Consider the following 14,839-nt stretch of genomic DNA (forward strand, 5'->3'; position numbering starts at 1 on the left):
TAATAAAACCCAGTCCTGGATTATCCATTTGTAAGAAAAATAAAATATATACAAAAGTAATATACACAAGAATTGCTTTGCTACCGAAAGACTTGTGAGGCTTTGAAGTCTCTAAAACATCATCTAAAACTGAAATTTGTATGCACCAGCTATAGTGTGATTGCTAAATAATAGTACTACTTGTGATACATACAGTACTTACTATATGCAATTTGCTGTTAACATCTTTTACGTTGTTATTCTTAGGTCCGATAGTAACCTTAAGTGGGTGTATTTGTATTCATAATCTATAGTTGTAGATACTGAGACTAGGAAAGGTTAGGTGACTTCTCCAATGTCTAACGATGTAGAATTCAAAACATGTGGCCGGGCATGGTGGCTCATACCTGTAATCTCAGCACTTTGGGAAGGCAGGTGGATCACCTGAGGTCAGGAGTTTAAGACCAACCTGGCCAACATGGCGAAATTCCATATCTACTAAAAATACAAGACAGTTTAGCTGGACGTGGTGGCAACTGCCTGTAATCCCAGCTACTTCAGAGGCTGAGGCAGGAGAATTACTTGAACCCAGGAGATAGAGGTTGCAGTGAGCCGAGATCATGCCATTGCACTTCAGCCTGGGCGACAAGAGCAAAACTCAGTCTCAAAAAAAAAAAAAAGAAAAGAAAAGAAAAAAGAATTCAAAACAAGTGGAATGCAAACGCAAGTTTATGTGACTTTTACCAATATTTTTAACTACTATGCTACATAGCCTACCATGTACCTCTACCTTCCACGTACCACCAACGTACCTTTACATGTACTTAAGACTTAACCATTTAATATCAGAAGGGGAGGTACAGAGGGACTCACTTTCCCTCTGTACCTCCCCTTCTGATATTAAATTGTTAAGCCTTATTGAAGATAAATAGACTAAGCCCTGCCAGCCAAAGCTTTCTAGTAGGTCTTGAATAGTATTTTATTCAACACACCCAGTTGTGGGAGGACAGTATACATACTATTGGTTAGCAGGTGGTTCTGCTGCAGTGGATTGAGGGCTGGAGCACCCCCAGCACCTGTCTGGGCAGCTAGGGCTGGATGAGCAATTCCATGTTGGGGTCCAGGTGCAGCAAATGGAGACTGCATCTTATCCTTATCCCAGGAGGATTCACTTCCACCTGAAAAATATTCATATAAACAGATTTCAACTTGACAACTGTCCATGAGAAGGGTTTTGAAAATTCCCTTTTAGGGCTGTAATCATGAATACTACCTCTTAGAAAATTATTATTGAACACAGTTAACTCATTTTTATGACAGTTTCAAAAACTTTCAATAGTCTAGAGATGTAAGCTGCCTCTGGGAAGGCTAAATCATTCTTAATAATAGTATAGGCACTCTTGACTCATTGGTAGTCTCAACAAATCTGGAATCATAATGAATAGATTTTAGAAGCACTTACATGTTGAGGGCCATTAATTGACCATCACAGCCTTGTATTCTAAATATTTAACATACATATACTATATTTAAAGAATAGTACTGATCACTGAAAAAGAACACAGTCATTTGTGAAAACATGATAACATGCAAAAATACATGGTAAGAAACAGAATGGTCATTTATTTTCTTCTCAGATCACTCAGAGAAACAAATCTATTCATACACAGTAAGATTTTGTGTAAAATAGGCTGGAAAAAAATAGAAAACCATGGCTTCCAACTTGAAATTATACTTACCTTGATCCTTCATGCTAGAGAGTGAGGTAAAGTGTGTATAAATGCAGAATACTATATTATTATAATCTATAGTGGCATAGCTATTTCATCTGGTATCTAGCGTACTGTGGGGGATAGAAGCGTTGCTTAAAACCATATGGAAAACAAACACAGAATAATTTCCAGGACATTCTTCAAGGAGAATACTTTAAATAAGGGAGTAAAGGGTGGGATTCCAATCACTGCAGAAGCAGATAGTCTGGCTTTAGAAAACGAAGCGGTTGTGTAGGCAGCTCCATCTATTTGCTTGATGTGCTTCAGTCATTCAGGGGTCAGTGGTTCTGCCTCCATTCCCATGCTGGGACTGCGACATTAGCATCTCTACCTGGCTGACACCATCACACTTACTGCCTAAAACTCTGACCCTGTTTTGTGTGGGGTTTAGGGTTGGGACTCTTGGGCACTCTGTAAAAATAGGTATATTTACTGTTTTTTCAAAGGTAGAAAAATCAACATATTCATATTCACATTTTTAATATTTTCAAAATTCACAATACTATTTGTGATTTTTGTTTTCTTTTTTTTTTTTTTTTTTCTTTTTTGAGATAGAGTCTTGCTCTGTCGCCCAGGCTGGAATGCAGTGGCGCAATCTCGGCCCACCCACGGCAATCTCTGCCTCCGTGGTTCAAGCAATTCTCCTGCCTCGGCCTCCCATGTAGCTGAGACTACAGGCACACTTCAACATGGCTGGCTAATCTTTTGTATTTTTAGCAGAGACGGGGTTTCACCATGTTAGCAAACATGTTTATACTTTTACTTCAAAATCCACATTTGCAAAAGCAGTTTTGAGAGTTGTAAACTTTTCAGGGAAATGTCTTCAGGCCCAATTGGTATTCCTTTTCAAGATTTAAAATGTATTCAAGCAAATTGCCTGCTAGAATCTCTAAAAGGATTGTTTAACCCTCCTACCCACACATCAGCTCTTACCCCAGCCCTGAAGAGGAAGACTCTTACTCCAGTCCTCCCTTTCAGTACTCTTTCAAGCTCTTTTGTGGCCGAAGTTAATTTCAAATCCAAAAGTGAGAGTCTTGACTAGCCTCCAACTAGATGAGGTAAGGAAACACCAGATTCTAGCGCAGTGTATGTAAAGATTGAAAGATATCTGGCCTTGCCTATATGAACAAAAATTTTGTAATCAAATGAGGGAAGAAATAAGCAGTTACTAGTTGGGGTCCTGCCATAAACCATTCAGATAAGATGCATGAAAGCTTAGTAGGTAGGAAATATGGTTGAATTTGATAGACTGGCTTAATGGACCAGAAATCATTCCCTTGATCATGCTGAGGTCTGCTATGTTCATCGAGAACATGCAGTACTTCTATGACTACCCCTTGTTCTCTCTTTTCATCCAGATGTTGATTGTTGTAAAGCATGTGCTTAAGAGCAGGGAGGTAATTTATGGTTTGGTGCATTGACATATTTTAGTGTTAACGAATTTGAAATTTCAATTAAAATCAGTAAGTCATTGTTATGCTGTAATGAAGAGGGATGGTAGGGGGAAGGGAATATCTTAATAAACTATGAAAGTAACCACTGCAAAACTGAGAATTCTTTATACTAACATTAGGCCAATAAATATGATAAATATGAGAAAATGTAAAAATTTAAAAGATCAATTGCTGAGCAAAAAATGGAAGCACTCCCTCATTTTAGCATTATGTTCAAGATATGAATTACCTCACCATAACAGAACTGTAATTTATAAAATGAGCAAAATATTGACAAAGGAAGATACATTTAGAAGATATTAAATCACACCGTATGATGATAGAGTATTGCACTATCACAGCAGCAACAGCAACACAGCAATATTAGAGCTGAGATTATATCAATATTTATTTTATAAATTGAAAACTGTTTAGTCTACATTCAATATTAAATGATACATTAGGTATTATTCTCATGGTTTGTGTATCACATTATCCAAATAAGCTTGAATAGAAATGTTTTTAAAATCTCCTCAGAGGATTTCAATGTGGTTTTGTGTATGCACTAATGAAAGCTTTGGATACACTTTTTCCAACAGCTCCCACCTTTGTTAACTACTGTGTTAATAATAGAAAAGGCCATTTCCATCTCTTCCCACCTCCACCAAATGTGGATGTAATTATTATCCTGTACTGTAAAGACAACTGTGTATGAATTGGGTGGCTGAGGAGTGTGGAACATTCTTGATATTTGGATTAGGAGGTATTAATGCTATGAACACATTTTTGTCTTTTGACCTAAATCTCTTATCATTTTTAAATGTAAAAATTAATCATTAATCTGGAATGTTCAGTGGCCCTGATATTTGCATTTTCTTATGCCCCTTTGTCAAGATACAATAATAACCATTGCCCTCAAAGCTAACAAAGTATTTTGACTGATCTAAGCTGCAGTAGGCCTTTTATTAAGCACTATGTTGAAAGCTTGGGTATCCACCTTCCTCGTCCTCTCTATCTATCTGTCTGTCTACCTCCAAATGCAGTAGTTAGCTTAGGCTGAGATAACAAATACCACAGACAGAATAGCTTAAACAACCAAAATTTAGTTTCTCACAGTTCTGGAGGTCAGAAGTTCAAGATCATGGTTTTGGCAGATTTAGTTTCTCCTGAGGCCTCTCTCTATGGTTTGCAGATGACTGTGTTTCCTCTGTGTCCTCACATGCTCTTTCCTCTGTGCAAGTTCATCCTTGGTATCTCTTTTCTGCTCAATTTTCTTCTTCTTATAAGCAGATTAGATTAGAATGTACTCTACGCCTTATTTATTTACTAAATTTTTATTATTTTTTTTTGTTCTGTGGGTACAGAACAGGTATATATATTTGTGGAGTACCTGATACGTTTTAATACAGGCATGCAATGTGAAATAAGTACATCATGGAAAATGAGGTATTCATCCCCTCAAGCATTTATCCTTTGAATTACAAACAATCCAGTTACATTCTTTATATTAAAATACACCACATGTTCTCACTCATAAGTGGGTGTTGAACAATGAGAATACATGGACACAGGGAGGGGAGCATCACACACTGGGGTCTGTTGGGGGGAAATAGAGGAGGGACAGCGCGGGGTGGGGAGTTGGGGAGAGATAGCATGGGGAGAAATGCCAGATATAGGTGATGGGGAGGATGGCAGCAAATCACACTGACATGTATGCACCTATGCAACAATCTTGCATGTTCTTCACATGTACCCCAAAACCTAAAATGCAATTTAAAAAAATAAAAAATAAAAAAAAATAAAGTGAAAAAAAATAAAATAAAATACACTTAATATCTCCTTAAAGGCCTTATCTCCAAATACAGTCACATTTCAAATTAACTCAGGGTTAGGGCTTCAATATCTAAATTTTAGGGGTACCTAATTCAGCCCCTAACACTAAAGTATGCACATTTGTCGGAACCAGACCATACTAGCTTTGTGAGGGAATTCCTCCAGTAAAGAGGAGAAAAACTGGGCAGCATTTTCAACAGGGCGTAATTCTGAGGCTGGCCGGGTAAGCAGTGGGTTTGGGAAAATAAAGTAATCTCTTTAAGTCTTCATGAAATTTTATATTAAGTGTAGACATAACCCAACACAGTCCTAAGTTTGTAAAGATAATGTAGAAAATGCACCAAATCCTCATGAACTGAATAATTTATTTGAACTTTTCCATATCAACTACTTATCACTATTTTAGCACAATATTTAGTAAAACTAAATAGATGGCAATAAACAGTGTGACACAATAAACAATATTACAAGCAACTATTGCTACATTAATACTAATTTAACCCCAACTTTACCAATAAGAAAGCTAGAGAGAACTACGTTTTTATAATCCCTTACTTAGTAGAAATATATATTCTCAGTTAGAATCAGTGTAAGAACGATAAAGTGATTCGCCATGGGGAAACATTAATTTAACAAAGCGTCTGACAAAATTCTATTGCTTTAATCACAATCTCTTTAGTTTGCAATTTCGACCTTTTAAAAAAACCTATTGTAATATTTTAGGGTTCCCAGAAGACTGTTTTTGTTGCTTTTTCTTTGAAAGATAAGTGGGTAGATGACAGATACCTATGAATCATGGGGACCTTACAATAGAAACATGGAATTTAAGACATAGAAAGGACCTTTTTATCCATTTAGTTAAAAATAATAATTTGAAAAAAGAGCAGGAGCATAATAAGAGTGGGACTCAAAGCAGTATTTTAATGTTTTAATTTGCTAAAATTTTGTCTAACCAGCACTCTCGCAATTCCCATTCTAATAACAGAATGCTTACTATGGTCAGGTTTGTGAAAAGCAATAGAAAAGATCATTATGATGTGTTCCAACCAAATTAGCATAAGCCTACAACCCAAAACACCAAAACACCAAAATGCTTCAAATGGATATAAAGGAATCCCAGCAGTAAGGCACTAAATAAAAATTCCAAGCAATCATTCTTAACCTTAGTACCATGTTGTTAAAAATGAGTGAAGGAAGCTAATAAAACATTCATTGAAGAGTATCAAGACAAATTAGTAACCAGTCTTGATCCTCTTTATAAATTCATAAGCTGTAATTTCTGTAGGTTTGAGTTTCTAAGACTATTGGGTTGTATGAGTCATATGCAACAGTTTCATAATTGAAAAATGATCTCTGTCTTCTGAATTCAATTGAGTGTATCTTTTAAAATTTTAGAGGAATACTATAGTAGGAGTTGCTACTATAGATTGCAAAGTACAAATTTAAAAGCCACCTATTAGGAAAAAATATGTAAGGTAAATTATATATAAGGCCATATTAAATTCAAAACTATGGCCTTGAATGTGAAAAATAGAAGTGTTTATAACAAGCTGTCCTTACATTGAAACTTTTGTAGCTACAACAAAATATATAAGTCAGATTATTTGAAAATATGGGTCTAAATTGATCATATTTCTAGTAATTTTATGTACACAAGGCAAAAAAAAAGCAGTCAAATGAAAGAGGTCTATGCAGCATATGGCCTAAATCGAGCTTGTTCTCTTGGTCATAGAATATTTGTTTAGCTAGAGTCTCAGATGAATGCACATTGTTTGATGAATCTACACAGCATGTGGCATTTTGTAGTAGAAAAATATTTTAAATCATGATTAAACTGTTAAAGACTTCATTTTTTTCTAAATAATAATATAGTATGTGTAAGTGTGTGTAGAGAGGAGGTGTACACACACACATATAGACACAAATTCAGGGTTTAGTATATTGTAAAGTGCTAATACATGAATGCAAAAGTAGGCGTGTACATATAGAGGTGCTATACTCTAAACTTTTTCATATTATACTTTTATTTGCTTTTCCTGTATGCATTCACAAAATAGAATATTCAGCAGTTTTCCAGATCGGTTCACATCAGCAGTTCAATCATGCAGTGTCTCTGAAATTTGAATGGATATGGATAGAAAATAAATAACAATTATTTATTTTAAAATATTGAGAAGCTCTCAACTAGTTTATTTCCTCTTTTACTTTAAAACATTACCTAGGGACAGCCACACTGTACGGTGATGATCTAGGAATATCAAGTTTCATCAGAGGTATGATAGCAGCCAACTGATGAGCCTCTAGGGCTGCACTTGCCAATACAATAGCCACTAGTCACTTGTGGCTAAAGAGAAATATTAATTAATTAAAATAAAGTAAAATAAAATAAAATAAATTCAGCTCCTCAAGTTGCACTAATCACGTTGAAAATGCTCAAAGGCCACATGCAGCTAGGGACTATCATATTGGGAAGTACGCATATTGATCATTTACTTCCTTGAAGAAAGTTATACTAGAGAGTGCTATCCTAGAGTATAAGCAGTTTGTGTAAAACAAACTACGGCATCATCAATTCAACATGTCTGAAACTAAATTCACCATTATTCAGTGAAAGAGATCTTGCTCCTTTACTTCCTCTATCTGTTAGAGGCATAATGCAATTGTTTCTATAGGAAATTTCTGAGTTCCTAATATGTGTTAGGTGCTATTTGCAGGTACTGAGAATACAGAAACAAAGGGCAAAGCCCTTGCCCTCAAAGAACTCTCAATCTAATAAGTATCATTGCCATCTCTTAACCCCTCACTCCCAGCTTAACTGGCCAAATTATCTGGAATTGACTTTACATTGGTTTCCCTTCCATTCCCACTGACACTGCCTTTATCTGGACCCTCATTACTCTCTCACATTACTATCATCTCAAGAGACTCTTAACTGACTTCCCTACTACTTGCGCCTCGTCTCCTCCAATTGGCCCTTGACATAATGACCTAAATAAACATGAAAAACAAAAATAAAGAAGATGGAGTATCAGAAATGACAATTTAAAAAGATATAAATAAAACTGAGCAGAGCAGTAACCAGGAAGAAAGAAAAGAATACCTTGGTTGCATGACCGGAATGTTTATATACAAACCCTCAAAGGGTTCCAAAAAATGTGCTAAGGCTCTCTGAGAAAGTATGGTGGATGGACCAACATGTACTACAACTGTTATATAAGCATTATTCATACAGGCAAAACCATCAATCAAACAAAAAAAAGTCAAATAAACGACTGTATACTTTCATCATCACCATCATCTAAAAAGATCAGGAGTCGAGTTCAAAAGTTTGAAAATTAATAGTGAATAAACTTTTTCTGGATTTAATAGGAATTGATGCTTCAAAGTATACCCAATAATTTAAAAAATAAGTACTCACTAGAGGCTTACTCAACTAAATTGCACCTGACTCAGACATATTTGTAAAACTAAGGCTAATATGTTTCACAAAGTAAATGTAAAATTCAAAGTCCCAATTATATTTGTTTCTAAATTAAAATGCTGCAAGATGTAAGTATTCCCTGAGTGCCACTTTAAGGCACAGTGGCTAAACATCACATTACTGAGTTTCAAAGATTAGTTTAGTTGTAGAAGGAATTCTATCACAGGTAACAAAGGCACAGTGCTCTTCTATGTGACCTGCTGAGTGTGATGATATGGTTGGAGAAACTCTTGCCAAATATTGGTTTGCATAACTTAAAATACACTCTAGTTAAAAGATATTTTACTGTAGACATGAAGAAAATGGGGTTTTGCCAGATGTATTTTGCAATTCCAAATGATAATCTTATATTATTCACTCTCCTATGAACCCACCAAATTTTGAATCATCATACTTATCTTGGTATTATGTTATCTTGTCTGGAGCAGAAGTTTTTTTTTTGAAAAAAATACCCTTCAATGGCCAGGTGCTGGTGGCTCACACTTATAATCCCAGCACTTTTGGAGGCTGAGGCAAGCAGATCATGAGGTCAGGAGACAGAGACCACCCTGGCCAACATGGTGAAACACCCATCTCTACTAAACATACAAAAATCAGCTGGGAGTGGTGGCGCGTGCCTGTAGTCCCAGCTACTTGGGAGGCTGAGATAGGAGAATCGCTTGGACCCAGAAGGTGGAGGTTGCAGTGAGCTGAGATCAAGCCACTGCACTCCAGCCTGGCGACAGAGCAAGACTTCGTCTCAAAAATAAATAAATAAATAAAAATAAAATAAAATAAAAAATATCCTTCAATTCTGTATAAGTTGTCTGCTGTGGCAAGTACAGAAAACTTTTGTTTATGTGTGATGAAACACCTTTTGGAAATTTGAATTCATTTCTTGCTAGTGTAAGTATTGCAAATTAAAAAAACTGAAAAAATAGAAGTTCAAGATAGTGATAGCATTTTCTTATCTGAATTTGAGGTCCTTCTTTCATCCTTAATAGCATGTGGTCTGTCTAAATGACAAACATATTATCATGTCACTTCACAGTAAATAATCATATAATACCACAAATATAGATTGGATATTTGTCCCACCCAAAGCTCCTGTTGAATTTTAATTTCGAATGCTGGAGGTGGAGCCTGGTGGAAGGCATTACGATCATGGGGACAGATCCCTTATGGCTTGGTGCTGTCTTCATGACAGTGAGGGAGTTCTTGCAAGATTTAGTCATTTAAAAGTGTGTGGCACCTCCCCTTCACTCTCTCCATGTGATATGACTAGTCCCCCTTCACCTTCCGCCATGAATAAAAGCATCCTGAGGCGTCACCAGAAGCCAAGCAGAACCACTATCTATCTTTTCCCTCTTTCACATATTTCTGAAATATTGAACAGTTACTGAGAATCCATGCAAATTATTTTAAAGAGCTAGTTCCTTATGAATGTCACATTCATAAGCTGTGACATATGCTCTTGTAAAATATACCTTAATTTGAAGGTCATTAAAATGAAGTTATGCATACCCTAGAAAATGTAAAAGCTGACCCACAAAGATAAAGCAAGATGTTTGAGTTTTAATATTTATTTTATATGTTAACTAAAATGTAAGTACAACATTATGTGTCACTAATATTTAAGATATGGATCATCACTTATGCCTTCACCACTCAAGTATTAGAGGAACCTGGGAAAAAAAGCATAGGAGTTTTCAACAGGGCAAGTGGTTGGCCATTGGCAGACCTAGACTTTCATTTACTCTGACCTCATTGTGATATGTTCTACGTATACTCAGTTGAGTAGGTTCAATAAACTAGCCTTTACAAAGTGAACAACACAATACAACCTCAGATTGAAGACCATAATGCAAGCAAAAGAGAAGAGATATAAAACAGCAGAGCTGATACTTCTCCTAACCATTATAGGAACTCTGTCACCTTCATTAAGAGGTAAAATACTGTAAAGGTCATCAGATTTGATGTATTAATCACATTGTTTTCTTTGATACTAAGAATATATGTTTTAAATATTTTATGTCATTAATTAATAAAATGTATTAGTTAAAATCTTGCTTAATTTTATCATTAATTTCTATTTCATGTACATGCTTTAGTACATGTATGCAGCTCAAAATTTACTTTATGCATACCAAAAGAGCATACTCATTATTTACCTGATGGAGTGTATGAACACAAGGTTTCAATAACTACCTTAAAGTTAAAAAAATTAAAGGACACAAATTTATATTTTTTCATAATTAGAAATTTTTTTAAAAATACATGCATATTATATTTTTACAATAATCATTTTTATAGATCTAAGAAGATGAAAAATTAGTGTTGTAAAAGCATAATATTACAGATGTGTATTTACCGACTCATAACATAATTTAAGTATATTTACTTACTTGTAACATAAAGTATTTATACCTACTCATAACATAATTTAAATATATATACCTACATAATTTAAGTATATTTTTCTACCCATAACATAATTTAAGTATATATACCTACCCAAAACATAATTTAAGTATTTTTTCTATTACACTGTTAATTTATCCAAAGAAGCCATGCTTTGGAAGCTAGTGAATTAAGCCAAAAAGCAGAGGGCAAGACTGGCCACATAGAAAGAGGCAGAATGATTCATCTCTTTTTCTTTTCCCTGCACATAGACTAATATCATTTCTGTAGGTATAAATATCTTCCGGTCAGTGCAATTCTTACAGCTATCAAAAAATTATTTAGGGAAACCGTAATGCAGTCTCTAGACAACACAATTCATTTTGACCAATAAATCGAGATGAAAGCATTATGATCTTTTGTAGCCCATGGTGAGAGTTAATTATTACTCACACAGCAAGTTTTCTTGTTGAGATTTCATCTTGTCTGTTTGCTTTGGAGTGGTGAGGTTAAAGTGATCTTACTTGACTGGTAGTTGTCAACTGGTAAAATTCTGTGAAAGTTGCAGATAGAGACCGACCCAAAATAGAGAGGGAAGAACTATATCCTTCAACAACTCATAATAGCATAGTGAAAGGAGCATCAGACAGACCTGAGGTTGAATTCTGGCTGCTCTATTACTATCTATGGGCCTTGGAAAGGACATTAAGTTTCTTTTAGTCTGAGTTTCTTAATATCTAATATGGAAATAATAATCTACCTGCTCTGGAGTTGCTTTAAGGATTAAATGAGCTAGAATATGTAAAACGGCACAATATCTGGACATATCAAACACCAAATAAGTGTAAGGTATTATTATTTAAGTTATTTTAGAATATAAAAAACAAAGTAGGGTGTTAACTTTATTAACTTGTCTATAGGGTGACTACCTTTTTAACTATACCACCAACAAAAGATGGTGAAGACCGCTAGTGACCCCAAGAATTGAATAATTTGCAAAGGTAAAACTCTATTATTTTTGTGGTTAACCACATTTATTTTCATGGCCATGTACATTTTAACTTACTGATCTTAAAGCAAACTGTATGATCGGATACAGTAAAACACTGAAAATGGAGAACTCCAGATATGGCTCTACTACGCTATTTCTAACAATGTATCAAATGGTTCAGCAGATGTAATTACTGCCAAGTCTTGACAAAGACTTGGAAAGTACCCACTTATTCAGCAATTTCCAATCTGTTCATTAGTCACTCTTACTTTAAACACGTGCCTGTCACAATGTAGGTGAAGGAATCTATTGATAATTATACAATAAAATCCCTTTGATGTAAATGTATACAAAATTTATTTAAAAGGTATCATATTAGCTAAATCAAACTTTGTCTCAAAAGCAGTTACAAGAAACAGATACCAAAAGCAGTGGGCATCTCAGAAGCTTTGTCATCACATATACATGCACATATATTCCTAAAACAACTAGGTGCATTAAAGTGGGAGAGCGAGACTGAACAACTGTATGTAGCCTGTTTTCCTCTTGAGAAAGCACAAACAGATGGCTCTTTGTTTTTTCTCTCTCTGTACAGAAAAGACTAGGTTTGGCTGGCATACACTGATGATTAATTTTAGAACTTCTTAAAAGAAGAACCATAAGAAAGAACAAAATATTTAATATGAAGAAAGATGAGAAAGTTGGTAGAAATAATGGATTAAGTTTTGCCAATAATTTTCGTATCACTCTAAAGTTAATACAAGATAAAATAAAAGAGGAAAGAGGCAAACATACAACATGAACATGCAAGACACGAAGAAGAAATCATTTCAGCAAGAAAAAAATTATTTTACCGAAATTAAGACAAAACCTGCAGACCCAAGTTCACAGAAAGCTATAAAACTAGGGAAAATATGACAAATTGAAATATATGGCAGAGCATGAAATAACATAAAGAGAAAGAAACATATTTGTTAAGCTGAGGCATTAGACTGAATACACCAAAAATTGTTCTACATAGAAAAATGAAAGGATAAGGGAATAACCCGTTTTTTTAATGAAAAAGAAAAAACGGAAGAAGAAAATGGAGTCGAAGTAAAATAAATCAATAGATAGAATGAATATATAGCAAGTACAGGTTTGACAAGCAGCATTCACTGGCTCTGGGATCTTAGTGCCTATGAATGTATGAAATGGATCTTTCACTTGTATTACACTGGGGCTTATGAAGTACTGCTGATGATATCAAAGAGATTCATAAATGGATTTCATCATTACATTGAATAATTAAAACTACAATTATCAGTTACGGGGTACTACTTGCAAAACAATTACAACATATAAGTCCAGTCCCTTTGAAAATCACATTCACTGAATACTTACTACATGCCTGAAAACCGTTCAAAGCACACTGAGCACTTGATATGTGCTAGAAATTATTCACCTAATGCTCAGAACACCACGTGATAGATACTATTATCAGCCACGTTTTATAGAGAAAACTGAAACTCAAAAGATTGATTTTCCCATGCTTGTACCACAAGTAAAGAATTGAACCAGGAAAGGTTCCAGAACACACACACTAAATCACTATCCTTAATTGCTACTGATACGAGGCATGTAAGTCCTTTTAACTGAGGCTTTGATGGTGAATATGCACAGTTTAGAATCTGAGGAACAAAATGAGGCTCTTTGGTGAAGAGAACTAAAAAAAAAAAGAGAAATGTTCAAAGGAAATGAGTCGTTATGAATTCAGTGATTAAAATACATTTACAGGTTGAAAATGCCGTTGGTTTTTTTTAAAGAAAATAATGATGAGTATAGTTAAAATACGCACAAAATTTTCAAGTGGTCAAGGAGAAGCACTGACTTGCTTTCCAAAGGGCCATTCAACACACTATAGGCAACAGGGCAGTAAAAAATAGTATCTGGGAATTGGTTTTCATTCCAGATTGTTCCTTTGAACACGTTTTTCAAAGAAAAGTATCAAATATTGCACTAAAGTATGCAAGTTAATGCAGTAATAGTTTAGCTGCGTTATTTACTACATGCACACAATAGACAGATGTTTACAAAATATGATTATATATTCTGCGTTAATGGTTGGACAATAATAATCTACTAAATTAGTTTCTCAAGAGCAGTTACAGTAGTTGGAAAACTTTTGAAGCATGTAGTTATGTTTCCATATTCAATTTCAATATTCAATAAGATTTGGAAGACAGAGGAGAGAGATTGATCTTAATAACAGTACAATTTAAGATGTCTGGATTTTTGTAAAAAAAAAAGAATATTTTGCCATTATTAAATTACTCAAATTGGTCTCTTCACACTATGTAGAGTATGCTCAGAAGAGAGGGAGTAGCATACAAACAAATGAGTCTATTTTGCCTAAATATAAAAATCTTGTGAATCATTAATAGGCTACATATTCTTTCACATACAAGCCCTAATTCAGTTGCATAATGTAATTTAGTATGAGATTTTCTATTGGCCACAGCCTACCAAATATCAATGCATAACGACCATGAAGCTCAGACCCATTCCTGTAAGGATGAAAGGTTAAATATGCACCAGCAAGCACACCACACAGGCTCAGCTGATTAGGGCTGGCAGTGCGGTAAAAGTAGCAGAGACTTAAAGCAAAATAATGTGTGATGCTTTTGGCCAATTTACAGACTTGTTTCCAAGGCCGACAACGTGGCATGATAAATGTATTTGGGAACACACACACACCCCCCCGCAACTATGCATGTGTTGACAATATGCATTGTCAACAGTAGTAATATGTATGTTTTAGAACATGTAGAACAGAAAAGAGCACAGATTCAAGCTCTAAGTAAGAAGAAATAGTTCTTCATAGATGTGTGTGGGGACAATTGATACTTACGCATTCACACAAATTTCCTAAGCTCTACCATCCTAACAATGCACAATATACAGAGTAGCCTAAGAAATTGGGTTTCAAATT

The 14,839-nt window shown here is 34.9% G+C and overlaps 1 protein-coding gene across 1 annotated transcript in view; it reads right to left on the minus strand.

Annotated features, from left to right (window-relative positions):
• The window catches only part of DACH2 (dachshund family transcription factor 2), a 618,955-nt gene that overhangs the window by 122,697 nt on the left and 481,419 nt on the right, over positions 1–14,839 (minus strand). The window contains exon 5 of the mRNA XM_064360361.1: positions 999–1,157. Coding sequence (XP_064216431.1) covers positions 999–1,157 — 159 coding nt within the window. The remainder of the gene's footprint in view (positions 1–998; positions 1,158–14,839) is intronic.

This window comes from Aotus nancymaae, unplaced genomic scaffold, assembly GCF_030222135.1.
Source record: "Aotus nancymaae isolate 86718 unplaced genomic scaffold, 86718_ANA_hifiasm-v0.15.2.pri h1tg000004l, whole genome shotgun sequence".
In the NCBI taxonomy this organism is placed as follows: domain Eukaryota; kingdom Metazoa; phylum Chordata; class Mammalia; order Primates; family Aotidae; genus Aotus; species Aotus nancymaae.